Source organism: Vipera berus (genome assembly GCF_964194415.1).
Source record: "Vipera berus genome assembly, chromosome: Z".
Lineage (NCBI taxonomy): Eukaryota > Metazoa > Chordata > Lepidosauria > Squamata > Viperidae > Vipera > Vipera berus.
The window spans coordinates 38,633,133-38,654,010 of NC_138205.1; the positions used below are offsets into that span (position 1 = coordinate 38,633,133).

General features: G+C 36.2%; 1 protein-coding gene across 1 annotated transcript in view; it reads right to left on the reverse strand.

Moving 5' to 3' along the window:
* SMARCD2 (SWI/SNF related BAF chromatin remodeling complex subunit D2) overlaps positions 1-20,555 on the reverse strand; it is a 66,180-nt gene extending 45,625 nt beyond the window's left edge. Inside the window, exon 1 of the mRNA XM_081343479.1 lies at positions 20,328-20,555. Coding sequence (XP_081199605.1) covers positions 20,328-20,510 — 183 coding nt within the window. The 5' untranslated portion in view covers positions 20,511-20,555. The remainder of the gene's footprint in view (positions 1-20,327) is intronic.
* Positions 20,556-20,878: the final 323 nt, after the last annotated feature.

Below are 20,878 nucleotides of genomic sequence, written 5' to 3' on the forward strand. Positions count from 1 at the left end.
GGGGGCAATAAGCTGACTTTGTAATAATGCCGCTTGGGGGGAAAGCCCTAATAAGCAGGCATATACATAGAATGAAGGCTACTGCTAAGCACATTGGTTTGTGCTTAAATTGTAAGCTGCCCTGAGTCTTCGGAGAAGGGCGGGATATAAATGGGATTAAAATAAAATTAAAATAAAAATAATTAAAAAAATAAAATAAAATACAGATGTATGAATACTAACATTGAAATATTGAGTTCTTTAAATGATATGGATTAAGATGTATATATGTTAAACATGATAGAATGTAACTAATAAACCTGGTTGTAGTGACATGAGGGGATGTATTAAATGTTGAAATGGAAGAACTTTTTTTAATTTTTAATATGTGGAAATTATAAATGAGAAACAAGAATATTATATTGTCTTCCTCCTCTTTCTCCTCCTTGTAATTGGTATTTTAATGATTACTATTTTAATATTGTACTACTAATATTGATATGGAAATGAGATAAATAAGAAGTGTATTATATTACTAGGTATTGGAGAAAATTGTGTAAAGGGAAAGGAGGTTATTTAGCAATATGAAAATGAGAAATTTTAAACATTTAATTTTAATAGCAATGTAAAATTAAAGCTAGAAAAATATATATAAGGTGTTTGATGTTTTAAAGATGAAATGTTAAAATATAAAATATACTAAAGTATTGATAAATTTAAGAAAACTATTAAATGATTGATGGATAGTAATAAGAAGTATGTTAATTTAGATAAGAGATAGTATGCATTAAAGGAAAAAATAGAGAGGAAGTATTGGTTACGACAATTTGGAGATTTGTAATAATATGTATTTGTCTGAAATGGGACTATTGTAACCCGGACACCACGTTGCTTTTTAAAGATGCTATTGTAATATTGGAAAACTAATTTTTTAAAAAAAGGAGAGGTAGGAAGTAAACCTCCTCCACAGTGCACCCATCCCCAGTCCTTCAGTGCTTGTGTCATGCCAGTCATTCAAGCATTCTCCCTGACCTGTGCTTCATCCTCACCAATATGCACCACAATCCTGCACACTCTACCTGATCCATGTCCCCCACATATCATTCCCTAAGCCTTGCATACCCCAACTCAAGCTCTCATATTGTCGCGCACCCTTGCTGACCCATGCCAAAACCTTGCACACTTTCTCCAACTCATGTCACATTCTTTCTGACCCTCTCATATACCTTCTCCAATACTTCTTGCACCTCTCATGCACCTATCTTGATCATCACACCCTCCCTGATCCTCCCTACATCTCTCTTGCACCACCACTCCTAATACTTCTTGTTCCCACCCCCACCCATCAGCAGTCATTTATCTGCTTGCTGGTCTGGGATTTGCAACTTCCTACTAGTTAGGGAAGATGGCAGAATTCAGTTTGCCTGTGGGATAATGGGTACTTACTTATAATGGGTAGCTTAATTCATTTGACTGAATAATCTGTAAAGCATTTTCTTTCTCCTTATAAGTTGGAAAGCAAGCACTGTTTTGGAAACAATGGGTTTTATCTTATGCTGTGAAAGTTCAGGCAATATCCCTATGATTGTACTTTTAACAAAAGTTACATTTAACTGCTTGTTATTGTTCCAATCTACACATTTCTCTTGAGAGCAGTATTAGTTACGTAGTCACGGCAGCATATAATTCCTTGCCCCAAGAGGAATATTCATGTCAGACTGGTAGAAATATAAATTGCCACCATTTTTTCTCCAAGGCATTGTAAAACTACCTATAGTCTTATTAACTCCTTTTATTCTTATATAACAAGGGGCATGATTTCAAATTAAAACATCAAGATTCACATCCTTCAGTATTCAACTAGGAAGGACAATATATGTATGTGTTTTTGTCTTTTCTTAAAGTACTTTTTTGAATTTTTTTGCCTAGTTTTAGCTTTGTAAAAAAGTTTTTTAAGTTTGTATTTTAATTTTTTGAATAAAATTAAATTATAAAAAAGAATTCATAAATTAAGCCAGGTGAAAGCAGACACAGAATAAGAAACCAATCTTAATTTCACACAAAAATCCACTCCTATTTATTCCCCTACCTCTAGCTTTTTTTCTTTTCAGTAATATAATTTGAAGTTATTTTTTTGTTGCCATGTTTAAATGATCAGAAGCCAATTATGCTGACCTGTGTGTGTGTGTGTGTGTGTGTGTGTGTGTATAAAGTTGCATTTAAAATATTTTAAACAAAGATAAAAATGAAGGCAAATTAATATAAAGTAATAAAAAGAAAAAATAGAAAAAAATCAAAGACAAAGCTAAAAAGAATAAGATAGGGTAGTTATAAGAAAAACAGAGAAAGGCTACAAAGAAGCTTCTTCTTTGCAACAGTTGCAAGTACAATTATAAATTTACCTCTTTATAATTACAACATAACTTTCTTCTTACTATAATCTATCCCACAGGTCTGCAACCCGCGGCTCCAGAGCCACATGCGGCTCTTTCAGCCGTCTCCTGCGGCTCCCAGTCCTCTGCCATGTGCAGTCCCCCCCCAAAAAAAGTGGGACTAAAAAAGTTCAACCAATCAATTCAAATATGCAGGGTAGGTGCATATCTCGCCTTATCTCCACTCTTCAGTCAAACCCTGTTCTGCGCATGCGCGCATGTACACACATTTTTTGCGGCTCCCAGTTTTTCCTTTTGTGAGGAAACCGGTTCTGAGTGGCTCTTTCACTGTTTCAGGTTGCTGACCCCTGATCTATCCGGTCTAATCGTCAAAACCATCAATCATTCATTTTTTTCTATTTCACACAAAAAAGTCTAATAAAGGGATTCCAGTCAACAATGAATGTAGATATTCTTTTCTGATCAAAGAAATCAGTCATCTCAGAAAATTCCACTATTCTCATCAACCATTCCTCTATAGTGGATAATGCCAAATTTTTATGACTGTGCATAGAATAATCCTGCTGAAGTTATTATATACAAAACCAAGTTGCATGACTTTTTTCAACTGTTCGTCCATCAACCCCAAAAGAACTCTGCTCAAAACTGTAAATTAATCTTTAAAACCATCTGAATCAGTGTACGTATCTGAATCCAGAATTTTCTAGCTTGTGTTACATGTCCATCAAACATGAAAAATTATCTTTTCTTGTTGCTATTTTCAACATAAATTTGGAAGTGATTTTATAGGTCACCAATTTCTCTGATAACATATACTAATGGTACATCATTTTATAAAAATTCTTTTTGAAGATTATAACACGATGTACATTTCAATCATTTCAGCTACATATTTCCCATTGCTCCTTCTGTATATTATAACCAACATATTAGCTTATTTTATCATACATTCTTTCACTTGTTTTTCTGGTTCAAATTTCAAAACAATTTATATACTTTAGCAATTATATGTTCACCATTTGTACACAATTCTGATTCAAACTCAACCTTACAATGTTCAAAACCATAAACTTTTGTCTACTTTAAATATTTCTAATAACTAGTCCAATTCTAATATTTTTTTATATAATTTTTGGTAAAATTGTTTTTGTTTATTGTTTGGTGCATATATTCTCAATATGGCACGTCTAACATAATGATTTTATCCATCCCACTCAAATCTCAAGTCATGTCCTAACTCCAAAAACTTCTATTTCTGAGCAACAGCCACTCTTTCATCCCAACCAAAAAAGTTTCAAAATACAACCTCAAATCAAGTAAACTTAATCTTTTGTAGTCTTTCACTTGCACACAAATTTAGATATATCCTTCTGCCACTGTTTAAACAATAGTCATTATATCAGTCTATAATTTATTAAAGTTAAATCTTCTCTCTTTGGGTATGCTACATTGGCCTTGTTCCAATTTTCTTACCTCCTTATAGGATAGAATTAATCATGTTTTGTTAAGGGATGTAAAAGTTCACCCTCAAAACATTTATAATAAGCAGCAGATAATCCATCTGGACTAGATATTTTTCCTGGTTTAATCTTTTTTATACCTTCAGAAACTTTCCTTATTATTATAAACTTTCCTTATTATTATAAATCTATTCATAATCAGTGTCTGTTCCCTGTAATCCATGGTGAATGTTGTTGCTTAAGATATTCATCTATTTTCTCTAGACATGTCACATCCTTTAGTATTAATATTGATAAAAGCTTTTTATATGGCCATATCATCCATTAATACATTATCTCTCTCTTATAACATTGATATATATTTTTTCATAATTTATATTCTAGCCACTTTTCTTATTTATTTCCTTTTCTCTTAAGGAACATAGTTAACACAGATAAAAATTGTTATAAAAGTTTAATTTTTTGAGAAATACTTCTCTGGAAATTTCTTTAATTCTTCTTTTCTTTATTTCAGAATAGCTTATGTTTTCTCCTGACTATTCTTTTTAAGTTCACTGTAATGTTGTATAAAATAACCTTTAATAAAATCTTTACTCTCATCCCAAACAATTCTTAAATCAATGCCTTTACTTATATTTTTAAATAAATTCTTTTGCAGCTTCTTTCTATAGTAATATTTTGTTTAGTCTTCATCTAAGAGAATTAGATTTTTGTTTATAAAACAAACTCATAGGATTATGATCTGAAAAGTTCTTTGGTAATATCTCTACTTTAAAAACCTAGCGGTTTGCTAGGCATAATACTTTTTGCAATGCTAATAAACCAGGCAGATGGTTAGCTTATAGATTGAGGGAAAAACAAAGGGCATCTAATATAGATAAGATTGAGTATAAAGGAAGGGTTGTGTATCAACAGAATCTTATTAAGGATGCCTTTGTGGATTTTTACTCGAAATTATATACTAAAGAGGATATTAATGCAAAAGATATTGATACGTATTTGGAGAAGGCTAGCATCCCGGTTCTTACGCAAGTACAAAAAGAGGGGATTAATCAACTGATTACAGAAGAAGAAATTTTTACAGCTATTAAGGAACTGAAGGTGGATAAAGCACCAGGCACGGATGGCTTGACTGCGGCCTATTATAAAAACTTACAATTAGAGATGATAAAACCGTTAAAGGAACTGTTCCAGACAATTCAGAGGGGGGGAAAGGTGCCTCCGTCTTGGAGAACAGCTTTTATCTCTTTGATTCCGAAGGAAGACCAGGATGCTACTTTAGTTAAAAATTATAGACCGATATCGCTTTTAAATACAGATTATAAGATATTTGCTAAGGTTTTGGCTAATAGACTGATGAGGGTTCTGCAACAGGTGATTCATGGTGATCAAACGGGGTTTATTAGTGGTAGACAAATGAAAAATAATGTGAGACATATAGTTGATGTGTTAGAGTTTTTGGAAAGGCACAACCAGATCTCTGCAGCGCTAATCTTTTTAGATGCTGAAAAGGCTTTTGATCAATTGAATTGGCAATTTTTGTTGAAAGTTTTAGATAAAATGGACTTTGGGGAAAAATTTTTACAGCCGATTAGGGCATTATATCAAAAACAAACTGCCCGCATTATAGTTAATAATAGCCTGACGGCAGTATGTAATATTGAGAAGGGCACAAGGCAAGGGTGTCCGTTATCGCCCTTGTTATTTGTGTTAACATTAGAGATACTATTGGCTAAGATTCGGGGCTCGGAAAAAATTAAGGGGATACAAGTTGGAGATCAGGATTATAGATTGAGAGCATTTGCAGATGATCTGGTTGTTACAGTGACTCAGCCAGAGAACTCTGTTGTGGACCTGATGGAGATAATAACGCAATATGGGAAGGTTTCTGGATTTAAAGTAAATACACAGAAAACTAAAATTTTGGCTAGAAATATGACAATTTCACAGAAGGCTCTCTTAGAAGGATTAACTGGATTTGAGATTGTTAAGAGGGTTAAATATCTGGGGGTGATTTTGTCGCCCTCTAATACAAAGCTATATAAAAATAATTATGAAAAACTATGGGGGAAAATTCAAAAAGAATTGGAGAGTTGGCAAAAATTGCAATTGTCTTTGTTGGGACGGATTGCAGCAGTGAAAATGAATGTCCTGCCCAAATTTTTATTTTTATTTCAAATGATACCGATTCTTAAGAAAGATTCTAATTTGGAGGAATGGCAGCGTGGTATCAATAAATTTGTGTGGGCAGGGAAAAAGCCACGAGTTAAACTTAAGATTATGCAGGATACTCGTGAGAGAGGTGGCCTTAAATTGCCTAATTTTAAATTATATTATGAAGCTGCTGCATTAGTAGGAATAAGTGATTGGATTAATTTGACGCAATCGAGGTTATTAAATCTTGAGGGCCATGACTTGTTGTTTGGCTGGCATGCATATTTGTTGTATGATAAGAAGGTAGATACTGTGTTTAGGATGCATATTTTAAGGCAGGCATTGCTGAGAGTTTGGAAGAAGTATAGACATAAGCTAAGCAGCAAGATACCATTGTGGGCAATTCCAAAACACGCAATAGAAAATATACATGCTGGTTTCAAACATGACGTGACTACGTACAAGGAAATTTTAAGTTTCGAAAGGAATGTTTGGTGTTTGAAATCATATAGTTTCTTGCGAGAAGAGAAGGTTGTTCAAACTTGGTTTCAATATATTCAACTACAGGCCAGGTGGAAAGAAGACCAGAAAAATGGATTTACAATGACTGATGAAAACTTGATAAAGCAGATTAGAAATCAGGGATCAGCACATATTAAACGGATATATCTTGCTTTGATAGAGATTGACTCAGAAACAGAGCTTGTTAAGGATTGTATGATAAAATGGGCCCAAAACATCCAGGAAGTTATCTCAATGGACACATGGGAAAAGATTTGGGTGAGGAACGTAAAATTTACTCAAGCTCAAAATCTAAGAGAGAATTTTTACAAAATGTTCTACAGATGGCATCTAGATCCTAAAAAGCTTGCAAGTATGTATCCGAATTATCAGCCTAAATGTTGGAGGTGTGCTGAGGAAGATGCAACATACTTTCACATATGGTGGACATGTAAGAAGGTTAAGGCTTTTTGGATAAAAGTCTGGTGGAATATGCAGAAGATTTTTAAACAGAGGATAAAGTTTTGTCCGCAACTTTTTCTGTTGGGAATAATTGCAGACGCTACAGTTGTGGACACCAAGCTGATGTTGAACTTAATTACGGCGGCAAGACTTTTGATAGGCCAATATTGGAAGAAAGAGGAACTGCCGACCATAGAAGAGTGGACTTTAAAGGTTTCCGACCTGGCAGAGATGGCGAAGATTTCGGCCTATTTGAAAGATCATTCGCAAGAACGTTATATTATGGAATGGAGAAAATGGATTGAGTTTATCCAGAACAAGTATAGGGTTAAGAAGTTTTATGTAGCATTCGAATAAGTCTTCTTTCGTTTTCTTTTTTCTTTTTCTATTTTAGTTTTTTATAGGTATTTAATAATGCTAAGGTTTGTTTTATCCTATATAAGCTAGAGAGTGATGGATTTTAGAATTTATAGTTGTTAGTATATGGTTGTTTATGATTGTTTTTTTTTATATATATACCTTGTACTTAGCTCTGGGAAGTCGGGGGGGGAGGGGGGGAGGGGGGGAGGTAGGGGGGAAGGAGGGAGGGGGGGAGGGGGGGGTGGCGGGGGGAGGAGGGAGGGGGAAGGGGGGTTTTTTAAAGGAAAACTGTATTTTAAAACTTTTCAATAAAAAAAAAACAAAAAAAAAACCTTAGTAGTTCAAATTATTTCTATTCTTGAAAAAAAAACTATTTGTGTCAGAAAATTAGGTATCTTCTTTTGAACTGTCACTTTTCTGTCTCCATATACCAAATTTGTAGTAATTCACCTTGAACAATTTTTATATTTCTCTCAGAAATTCTGTCCAGTTGTAGGGGAGATCACTCAATTCCAATACCCCATGAAACACCAATTCTCATAAGAGAATCTATTTATCCTTCCATAAGTCATTTATAAAACAATAGCAATAGCACATAGACTTATATACTGCCTTAAGTGCTCTACAACAGTCTCTGGGTGGATAACAATGTCATCATATTGCCTCTAACAACCTGGGTCCTCATTTTACTGAATTTGGAAGGATAGCAGGCTGAGTCAACCCTGAGGGTTGTCAGGATTGAACTGTAGGCTGAGTTTGCCTGCAATACTGCATTTTAATCGCTACATCATCATTGCCTCATGAGACAGAAATTTCCAGTATCAAAACCTTAGTCCCATGAACTTCCATTTCCACCTCAACTCATCATGCTCATCAACCAGTACAAGTTCTGGTTTTAGCTGGGGATTTATATACCTAACCACTCCAATTCTTTTTTCTTTTTCTTTCTTTTTTTGTTCCTGCTAATATAAAATCTTTAGCAATTTTTTTTAAAAAATCAAACATTTTATGTCCTTTCTTCTACTATGCATCTCTTGTTGACAAAATATATATCTTGTTTTAATTTTTTCAAATAATGATTCTGTTGCTCTTTTGGGAAGCATTTGCTACATTCATATTCCATGGGGTGCCTTAGCAATGGAAGACCCTGGGAGGCCTAATGCAGAGGCAGGCTAACCTGCCCCAAGCCTCCCAAGGCCTCCACCACTATCCAAGACACCCCATGCTCCACTTTCTGCCCCGCCCGGGCACCCCCAGGTTCTTCTCCCACCAGGTCCTTGCAGGCCAGGGTTCTACTCAATATACTTAAATTGCAGCACTTGAGAAATTAAACATACAACATACAGCCAAATGACTACCAAGTTGGCAAATACATCAAGAGAAAGCAAAGAGTAGTATCTTTGTATACTGTATGACTCTTGATGCAAAGTTAGGGATTTCATAAAATCTGTTTTTCTTTCTTAAAGAATGAAGAGGATACAAATTATTAAATGCTAACTTCATACAAAGCTGCTTATGCTTATTATTCTTGGAAAAATTTAGTCAAAACAATGATATATGAATTTTGTGGTAAGCAAGTATGGTAAGGTTCAATAATAACTAAACAAAGCAATTTTCTGGTAAAGTGATAGCAGATTTAAACTTTTACTTGTCCAATTTTTGTTGTTTTTATTATTTTAAAGTATGTCATTCCATATCTTATTATGGTTTTTATATTATTTTAAATATAAATGTTTTAAATAAATAGATAAATAAAATAACTATCAAATATCTCTCTAAGCCACTGACACTAGAAACGTTTGGTTGATGACAACATAAGTGAATCAGCATTTAATTGCCAGAACAATTTTCCTTTTAGGGTTTTACAAAATTTCTAGATACAACTAGAAAACCAAAGGCAGCAAACAGATATAAGATAGTGTAGAATACTTGACTATAAGGTGATGTGCTGATAAAAATATTTGTATATGATGTAAAATATTTGGTTCAGGAATAAAACATGTCAATATTATCTTACCAGCTTAATACATCTGCACCACTTCATCTTTTAATATCATTAATAGAAATTTTAGAACTGCAAGAGTTCCGTTTTAATTTTAACACTATAGTGATATACAACTTTTGATAAACTAAGTGTGCCGCATATATCTGTATACCATTTTCTATTCTCAAATAATCCACACTCCTACAACACATACGATATAACATCTGGCTCTCATCCTAACACAGTGCTACCCTCTCTTGAAAAAATCCAAACAATAAATAAACTATTCTGTATATGTAATCATTAAAAAAGGTAAAGGTAAAGGTTCCCCCGCACATACGTGCTAGTCGTTTTCAACTCTAGGGGCCGGTGCTCATCTCCGTTTCAAAGCCAAAGAGCCAGCGCTTGTCCGAGGACATCTCCGTGGTCATGTGGCCAGCATGACTAGATGCCAAAGGAGCACGGAACGCTGTTACCTTCCCACCGTAGTGGTCCCTATTTTTCTACTTGCATTTTTATGTGCTTTTGAACTGCTAGGTTGGCAGAAGCTGGGACGAGTAACAGGCGCTCACTCTGTTATGCGGCACTCGGGATTCATTAAAACAAAGTTATAGGCAAAATGACTAATAATGATATGAGTGTTAATTAAACTGCTGATACCTAAAATTAGTCATTTTAGTTAAATTAGGACAATGATTCCTAATCATTTTAAGCATAACTTTACTAGCATGTGAAATGAGTGCAATGGTGCGATAGTTTGAACATTCTTTGGCACGGTCTATCTTTGGAATTGGAATGTAAACTGATCTTTTCCAATCCTATGGCCACTGTTGAGTTTTCCAAATTTGCTGGCAAATTGAGTGTAGCACTTTTACTGCATTGTCTTTTAAGATTTTGAATAGTTCAGCTGGAATACTGTCACCTCCACTAGGTTTGTTGTTGCTCAGTTTTTCTAAGGCCCACTTCACTTCACATCCTAGGATGTCTGGCTCAAGGTCACTGACCACCTCATTGTGGTTATCAGGGACGTTAAGCTCATTCTTGTATAGTTCTTCTGTGCAATTTTGCCACCTCTTCTTAATCTCTTCTGCCTCTGTTAGGTCCCTGCCATTTTGGTCCTTTATCATGTCCATTTTTGCATGAAACGTTCCCTTCATCTCTCTAATTTTCTTGAAGAGATCTCTGGTCATCCCTATTCTATTGTTTTCTTCTATTTCTTTGCACTGTTCATTTAAGAAGGCATTCTTATCTCTTCTAGCTATTCTCTGGAATTCTGCATTCAATTGGCCGTATCTTTCTTTTTCTCCCTTCCCTTTTGCTTCCCTCCTTTCCTCAGCTATTTGCAAAGCTTCCTCAGACAGCCATTTTGCTTTCTTGCATTTCTTTTTCTTTGGGATGGTTTTAGTTGCTACTTCTTGTACAATGTTGCGAACCTCTGTCCATAGTTCTTCAGGCACTCTGTCTATCAGATCTAATTTCTTAAATCTATTTGTCACCTCTACTGTATATTCAACAGGGATATGATTTCATTCATACCTGAGTGGCCTAGTGCTTTTCCCTACTTTCTTCAGTTTAAACCTAAACTTTGCAACAAGAAGCTCACGGTCTGAGCCACAGTCAGCTCCTGGTCTTGTTTTTACTGACTGTATAGAGCTTCTCCATCTTTGGCTGCAGAGCACATAGTCAATCTGACTGTGTTGACCGTCTGGTGATGTTCATGTGTAGAGCCGTCTCTTGGGATGTTGGAAGAGTGTTTGCTATGACCATCGTATTCTCTTGACAAAATTCTATCAGCCTGTGCCCTGCTTCATTTTGTACTCCAAGGCCAAACTTGCCTGTTATTCCGGTTATCTTTTGGCTTCCTTCTTTAGCATTCCAATCCCCCATGATGATAAGCACATCATTTTTTGGTGTTAGTTGTATAAGGTGCTGTAGGGCTTCGTAGAACCGGTCAATTTCATCCTCTTCAGCACCGGTGGTTGGGGCATAGACTTGGACTACTGTGATATTGAATGGTTTGCCTTGGATTCGAACTGAGATCATTCTGTCATGTTGTGGATTGTATCCCAGTATTGCTTTTCCTACTCTTTTATTGACTATGAGGGCTACTCCATTTCTTCTGAAGGATTCTTGCCTGCAGTAGTATACCTGATGGTCATCTGAATTAAATTCACCCATTCCTGTCCATTTTAGTTCGCTGATTCCTAAGATGTCAATGTTCAGTCTTGTCATCTCTTGTTTGTCCACTCCCAGCTTGCTTTGATTCATGGATCTTACATTCCAGGTTCCTATGGAGAAAAAATCTTTACAGCATCGGACTTTCCTTTCACCACCACATACATCCACAGCTGAGCGTCCTTTCATCTTTGGCCCAGCCACTTCATTCTTTCTGGCACTACTAGTACTAGCCCTCTGCTCTTCCCCAGTAGCATATTGGACACCTTCCAACCTGAGGGGCTCATCTTCCAGCGTCCTATCATTTTGCCTTCTGGTACTCTTCATAGGGTTTTCATGGTAAAGATACTGGAGTGGGTTGCCATTTCCTTCTCCAGTGGATCACGTTCTGTCAGAACTCTCTGATATGACCTGTCCATCTTGAGTGGCCCTGCATGGCATAACTCATAGCTTCATTGAATTACGTAAGCCCCTTCACCACGACAAGACAGTAATCCATGAAGGGGATTGCACTCATACAGTTAATTTTTTTACCATTAGATGTTAGCTAAGTGATGTTCAGTTTGAAAGCTTCCATATCCCTCAACAGAAAACATTGATTCACTGAATAAAATTGTGTTTTATCTATTAAGTATTTTGAACTCAAATGCAACATCTTTTATCTTCACATTTCTGACAAAATAAAAAAGGAAGGAATGTTAATGTTCTACATTAACTCAGCTTTTTAGCTAAAATGCAAAACATAACAGTCAGTATCAGAGGCTTGCATAAAACCACCCAGCAGGTTCATCATTGCTAAAGCTGCTGCATTTGGCTGCTGCTGTTTCCTGCTTCCTCACTACAGAACCACCAAGGGAAGTGAAGAAACGTGCAGGGGTGCAGCCTCTTACTGCTAAAACATTCATGTTTCCTTCATCTGCAGAACAAAATAATCCTTACTTGTGGGATATGTAGCATTTACAACGTGTATGTCTTCCAGAGAAATACTATAAAACCAATGCTATAAAAATTATTTTGCAATGCCATTAGCATGAAGAAAAAGTTTGAAACATACTAGAACATAAAAGATCTTATTACCAAACTTTTCTCTAGTTGTATCAACAACAATAGAATTGGATAATCAAATATCCCATTCTGCTTTCAAAATGCAAGACCTCATTAAATGATTATCTATCTTGAAATTTATCACATTTTCCTGGTAAACATTTTTTAAAGATCTGTAACATAGGATGCAGGTGAGAACCACATATAATTGGTTATTTGTCTATATTCCCAGGATACATACCAGCAGGCTTCCAAATTCTGGACTTTTTTCTAATTCTCAGCTCAACAATCAACAAGACACTTCAGAAAAAGCCCTGATATAGTACATATTGTACCATGTTACAATGCTCTTTTTAAGTCCAACACTGAAACCCAGCAAAATCAAACAGAAAGAACCTTGAACCAAAAAAAGATAATTTCACTTCTAACAACACTGTGTCAAAAATTAATTCCATAAAGTCTGTGTTTGGTATAATTTAAATATGATTTATCAAGATGTGAAGTACTGGTAGTTTAAATTTCCACATTCTCTCTAACAGGATTGCTAATTCAAAAACGTCTCCATCCATGACTTTTAATTAACCACAACTTGTCAAATTATCCAATATTTACACAGGGACGGTGAAATATATTTCACATTAAGCTATGAGTTGATCATCATTATTTACTTTTAAAAATCACATTATACACACATCATGCAATGCAAAACCAAGCCACTACATTTTGACTTTACATACTATGTGAACCAGGCCTATAATTTATCATACCATATTTTACAAAAAGTAATTCAATTATTTCAATTAACTCAGCAAGTTCTGATTAATCAGAGCAGAAAGGGAAGTTTCTGAATTCTTCTAACTGCTTCAGAAAAAAGGGGGGGACTGAAAAGAGTCTACAGTCATTTCAACTACGATCAGTGCTTTTTTTGTTAAAAAAAAAGATGCTGGAACTCACACACATCATACAACCCGTCCTGCCTATCCTACAAGGTTCCATCCAAAAAAGGTCCTGGAACTCCATTCTGGGCGTTCTATGACCAAAAAAAGCCCTATGATAAACAAGCATTATTAGCATGTCTGATCACACAATCCTGCTATTAAACAGTGCATTCTATAAGATTCTGCTTGTTATTATGAAATAAACTTCTATAGTTTTTAATTTTATGGTTTGAGTTAATAATCTACCTTTGCAAGTCTTCCATAATTTGGCAACTTTATTTTATATTTTAGTTAGAATTTACTGAGTTGTATGACCCCTATCTTTTTTATATGATCTAGGAATTCTTGTTCCATTTAATCTGACATAATCCTTCAATAAAACATTTCAATTTTCTTTTTTTCTTTTATTTTCTTATGCAAGAAGCAAAACTTTAATTACCGGTATGTCTTTTTAAATACCCGTGATTCCTTTTTATTATGGTTGGCAATTTATAAAATCTAGGGTTGTATAGAAATCTAAATTAAAATCCAAAAAGTGATTTGGAGATTATGGGGACATACAATTAGCTTCTTAAAGAACTGCATCTTTCCCCAGAACTGAGTGACTATCTCCACAGTTTCATCTCAATCTTGGAAAAAGATTTGTTTAATAAAAAGATTCCCAGCAGATGCTATGTGCATGCCCATATGAGCAACATTAATTAATACTCTGCAGAAATTAAATCCAGGTCTTTACACAGCTGTAGCAAAATTATTTTTATATTTGGAAGAATAAAGGTATTAATTTAATTGCTTAGTTACAAATGTGTTTTTCATTTGTCTATATATTGACATATATTTTATAAGTCTTACAGAATTAACCAAGCTTAAACTACACTATGTATTACATATGAATTTATATTTTTAATTCCAATAGAAATAAGCATAAGTTTTCTACAAACTTATTTTCAAATAATTTTCCTCTCCCTAACTTTATCAAAAAAGACAGATGAAGCTTACTGGCATTTCCTACATTCTTTTATTATACTTACATTATATTCTTTATCAAGAGTATATTGGAATGATTTGACCTATATTAATGATACATTATTTTGCTGTACTAACATTAAAAAAATATTATAGAAATGTTCTTCTTTTTTCTATTCCATATTTTCTTTAGATTCAAACTTGCTTTAACCTAAAACTTATTCATCTTTGGAAAAATGTCAAACACTATGCATGTATTGCTAACGTTTAAGATGCAGTTGTTCTTCAAAAAAAAGGCTTTAAATTAATAGCCATGGAAATCAAACTGCCATCACTTCTGTTCTTGTTTTCTAAAAGAGCATACAACCTAGTCAGTTTATTGGATAAAGTGAAACAAAGACCTTATCAACTAGAACAAAAAGGTACGGTAATATTGTATTATGGCAATTTCACCCAAGTAAAAAGATGTCATACTTTTAGTAATTTAAATTTATCTAAATGTAGAAGAGGTAAATTGTGCAAACAATGTTTAAACATATGCATGAAAATAATTTACACAATATGGGCAAACATGCAGTAAGGTAAATATTAATTTATATTAAAATTTTAATTTGCTAAGCTTGACTTCAAATTCAATTTGCTCTTCCTAATTTATAACAGTAACTTTTTAATGGCTTAATATGAGGCCAACATGTTGGCTGCTTCCAAAAGCACTTGCATTTTAATGGAATCTGTGACGGAAGTAAAATTCATAACCTATCTTTTTTGAAAGGTGAAGAATATAGCTTTAAATAAACATTTCTGGAATATTCTAATTATTGATAAAAGAACCAGAATTTTTAGTAATACTAAATAGCTTCATCTTTTTAAAAATGTTTAAATGATATAAACTGATTTGACATTAGAGCTGATTTATCAAAAATGTATTTAGAATGCGTTCGACTCCCCAAAGAATGTACTTGGAAAGAAAGATATGAGATTTTCTTTGATGAAGGTGTTCATTGATCCATGTAATATGGTCCTACCATCCTTTGGTACTTTTGGGGAGTGGCCTTTTTACCTTTATGGGGAAATTTTAAATGTTAAAAATGTTAATGTGATTTTAAATTATACACTAAAGTTTTATAAACTGTTCATCAAGAATTATATTTTTATAGTAGCATACATGGCTGATGGCTAGAAGAATTATACTGAGAAATTGGAATGTATAATAATATTTTGTAATTGATTACATTATAATACCATACATACCTACAAATAAATCAGAGACCTTTAATATAAGGTATGTTGTTAGAAAGTTGAAATATTTGCTATTTGTTGGAGAGTTGAAATATTTGCTATTTCAACTTTTTTATTTTATACAGTATTTTACTACTTGGCCATAGCTGATTATATTTTTAAAGTTTTTTGAATTGTTTGAAGCCAATTTATGAAAAAGTAATATGTAACATAGCAGTGCAATGTTTTCGTTTTAAAGGCAAAACTGCTTCAATGTGCATAAGGCCCAAATGTAACACTTATCTGCAATTCCTTAAACCAAATGTGACTTTTCCTAGGTTCCATAACAACTTGAATCTGGGAAAAGAAGGCTGCTTTAAAAGTTACAGATGGATGCCACATTCTCCACATGCTCCAAAGTACTGTTCTGTTTATGAATCCAAATCACACCCCAACTGTAATATATAAACTACATAATTAAATGAATCTACATTTTGCAAGAAATGCCCTATTAGAAATGTATACAATATATAGTCAACCAGGTGTGTAAAGAATCATGTAAGCAGCTTACTTCCCACACCTACCCAGGTATTGGAGCTGAGTCACATGGCAGATTATTTTTTTAAGTTCCTGTGAAAATTCTAAATGTAACAATTGGTCTGTGTTTAGTTTGGTGGTTCAGAAACTATACAAACTTAATGTACATTAATCTTACTTTTTGAAAATCACATATTTAAGAGTTGCTGGAACTGCAAGATGGGCAGCAAATAAAATTGATAAATAAAATAAATCAAAATAAACCATGGAGAAAATATCGCTTTCCAATGTTGGCATGGCTATGACAAAAATTGGGAGGAGAGGGTTTACTCATATTATTTTTAAATGGTTTATAAAATATATTCTATGGATATTCTTCAAATCAATATCATTTTTATTTCACTGATGAATATAAAATATCGCCAATAAATTATTATCCCAAAAAGGGTAAGCACTTAAGGTGTCAGAAATCTCCTTGTGGATATATACTGCAATGCCTTAGGGAGTGTACTTGTTGTTGTTAGTTGCGAAGTCATGTCCGACCTATCGCAACCCCATGGACAACGTTCCTGCAGGCTTTCCTGTCCTCTACCATCTTCTGGAGTCCATTTAACCTCACACCTACTGCTTCAGTGACTCCATCCAGCCACCTCATTCTCTGTCATCCCTTTCTTCTATTGCCCTCAATCTTTCCCAGCATTAGGCTCTTCTCCAGTGAGTCCTTCCTTCTCATTAGGTGGCCAGTTTCAACTTCAGGATCTAGCCTTCTAAAGAGCAGTTGATTTCCTCTAGGACTGACCGTTTTTATTTTTTATTTTATTTATTTTATTTAATTACATTTATATACCGCCCTTTCCCTGAGGACTCAGGGCGGTTTACAGGAAATTAAAAACCAACAATACAAAAGTTAAAACCAATTTTAAAAAGATTAAACTTAACCCTGTGCAATTAAAACCCCGATTAAAATAAATTACTCCTCAGCCTGAGCCCGAGAGCTCGAAGAGCCAGGTCTTCAGGCCCCGGCGGAATGAACGGAGGTCGGGGGCAGTCCTCAGCTCCACTGGCAGCTGGTTCCAGAGGGCAGGCGCCCCCACTGAGAAGGCCCTATCCCTGGGTGTTACCCGCCGACAATCTCTTACCGGTGGGACCCTGAGCAGACCCTCCCTGTGGGAGCGCACTGGACGAAGGGCATTTGATGCCGGCAGCAGGTGTTCCCTCAAATACCCCGGACCCAAGCCATGTAGGGCTTTATAGGTAATAACCAGCACCTTGAATTTCACCCGGAGGGCAACCGGAAGCCAATGCAGCTCGCGGAGTAGAGGTGTTACGTGGGAGTATCGGGAGACCCCCATTACAACTCGCGCGGCCGCATTCTGCACCAGTTGAAGCCTCCGAGTGGTCCTCAAGGGCAGCCCCATGTAGAGAGCGTTAAAGTAGTCCAAACGGGAGGTCACGAGCGCATGAGTAACTGTGCGTAGGGCATCTCGGTCCAGATAGGGGCGCAGCTGGCGCACCAGGCGAACCTGTGCAAAAGCCCCCCTGGTCACGGCTCCTATGTGGTCTTCAAAATTGAGTCGTGAATCCAGGAGGACGCCCTTTTCATCGCCTTGCAGTCCAAGGGACTCGCAGGAGTCTTCTCCAGCACCATAGTTCAAAGGCCTCAATTCTTTGGTGCTCAGCCTCTCTTATGGTTCAGCTTTCACAGCCATACATTGCAACTGGGAAGACCATAGCCTTGACTATATGCACTTTTGTTGGCAGGGTGATGTCTCTGCTTTTTAGTGTGTGGTCTAGATTTGCCATAGCTTTCCTCCCCAGGAGCAAGCTTCTTTTAATTTCTTGGCTGCAGTCTCCGTTTGCAGTGATCTTGGAGCCCAGGAAAATAAAATCTGTCACTACCTCCATTTCTTCCCCATCTATTTGCCAGGAACTGAGAGGGCCGGATGCCATGATCTTGGTTTTCTTAATGTTAAGTTTCAACCCAACTTTTGCACTCTCCTTCTTCACCCACAACAAGAGGCTCTTTAGTTCCTCTTCACTTTCTGCCATTAGAGTGGTATCATCTGCATATCTTAGGTTGTTGATATTTCTCCCGGCAATCTTAATTCCAACTTTTGATTCATCTAGCCCTGCCTTTCTCATGATGGGCTCTACATATAAGTTAAATAGGCAGGGCGACAGTATACAGCCTTGCCGGACTCCTGGAACTCCCATCTCTTTAAGAACTTGCCACATTTTGTTGTGATCCACACAATCAAAGGCTTTAGCATAGTCAATGAAGCAGAAGTAGATGTTTTTCTGGAACTCCCTAGCTTTCTCCATGATCCAGTGTATGTTGGCAATTTGATCTCTAGTTCCTCTGCCTCTTCAAAATCCTGCCTGTACTTCTGGTAGTTCTCGATCCACATACTGCTGGAGTCTAGCTTGTAGGGTTTTAAGCATAGCTTTACTAGCACGTGAAATGAGTGCAATGGTGCGATAGGGAGTGTACTAACATTACTTTAAATCACCAGTAGTCTGCAAGTCCTTTTGAATCATTGCTATATTTTCTTTCATTCCTTACATTCAAACTAGAAGTGTATTATCTGGATACTCAAATACTGCTAAAGACTCAATTCTTCTAATATACAGTCTTGTATAATCAAAAGTCCTAGAGTATGGGAAAATTCCTTTCCAATAAAATACAAGAGGCAAAATATATACACTCAAGTTTCAAGGGAAATATTTCAGATCCTTCTTTAAGTAAAACGTTGCTTGTTTTCATATTCTCCATCTTTTTAATATCCCTTAATATCCAACTTCTTATTAAAGAAAAATCCATGTGATTCTAGCTAAAGTTCCAAACATGCTGATAGCAAATGATATGAAAATTTATTACATAATGTCTATGTCACTATCTCAAAACAATATAAAAATGAAGCACAATTTGATTCAAGCAAAATTAAAGTAGACATTAAAGTAGCACATTAATTAAAAAGATGATGTTCAAGAGAAATGGAAAACAATGTAATCATTCAGCCTTAACTTTCAGGCAAGGAAGGACTGAGGGGAGAAATCTGCAAAAGACTTCTTAGGTATATATATTACCTTTAAAAACCAAGAATTTGTTTTCCAATTGCAAAACATTTCAAGCCTCACAGAATTCAATCACCACAAAATCACTGTAAGGTTGCAATCCTACACATACTTATTAGAATGGAATAACTTACTCCATTAAACATAGAAGAAATTTCTCCTGAATACCAGTAAACAGTATTACACAAACAGACCTATAATTTGCAGTGCAAACTCCACCTCCTCTTGCCACAACCATAGGCCTAAGACAGACCAGATGGCACATGCAAGCCAATATTTAACTGTCTTTCACTGCCCCATTAGAGTACATCTAATTATTCAGATCTTAAGGCTTCCTCAAAAACATAAGGAAACATTAAATATTTAAATTAGTAAAAATTACCAATATTTGTCAAAGTAAAATTAAAAATAAACCCATATAAATTATACTAGCCTAACTAAAATTTTGTGGATTCTTTTATTGTTCTGTTGTTTTTTAAATTGTTTTAATTGCTTTATAATTTTAGAACTGTAAACCTACTACTGAGAAGTGACTATAGAAATCAAATAAATAAAAAAATATTTAATACATAATTTATTAAAAATTTAATAATTTTGTACTTAGATTTTGACTATTACAAAATAAGTTGTTTCACCTTTTCGACCCTTCAGCAATTTCTAATAATAAGCAACCCAAGAAACTGAAATGCTGCTGTCTCTGATGTCTCTATTTTCCGCAAACACAATTTCTTCATCCCACCTAACATATGTCACTTATTCTCACTCATATGTTCAATTTCTTTAAAATACTGAAAAGATGCCCATAAAACTTTTCCTAATAGATATTGTCGCCCCTGCTACAGCTGCCAGTCTCTTCACTTGTCTCCAAACTGTGAAAGCCTCCAGAGTAACTTTTCTCAATGTGACGACCTGCACGACTATAACTCTTATAGTTCCCAGTTCGCGGATGATGGGAATCATAGCTCTGTAAATTCAGAGGACTCCGGTCAGGGTCGAGAAACTGCCTATATCTTCGGCGCCACTGCTTCCGCACTTTTCCCGAACTGACAACACATGCACACGTGCGCGCCTCCCCACTTACTTGGAACTGAGCTCCGTGGCCCATGGGCCGATACGATCCAGCCCCAGCAGGACTTGGTCCTCGCAGAAGCCCGCTTCCAGGTGCTGGGACGGCAGGCGAAGGGACGCCCGCTGCCACTGAGACTGCCGCCGATGGTCCCTCCGGGGGCGGCGGAGTCAGGGGAAACCCGCCGCGTCCGGCCATAGGAGCTGGAGGCTGGAGGCAGCTGAATATACCTCAAGCGCGTCCAGAGAAGGAAACAGCGCTGGCTGATAGACGGAGAGGGCAGTTCAGTACATGCCACGGACTCCTCCTCTGGGACCGCCCCTCTCAACCGCCTGAGCCCAGCCTGGCCCTGCGGCGGGTAAAAGTGGGGGGAGGAGGAGAAGGTGGAGACAAACAAGCGCCTCTCAGGGCCGTGCGACGAGCCATTGCCGCCGCTCTGAGGCGCCAAAGAACAGCCTTGGGAACCGACATGCGATCTGGTCACGAGGGAGAGCTGCACGCGCGGTCGCTGCCACCTCGCCCCGGACCCAGCGCGTGAGCAACTTGCCTGGAGTTTTGCGCCTCAG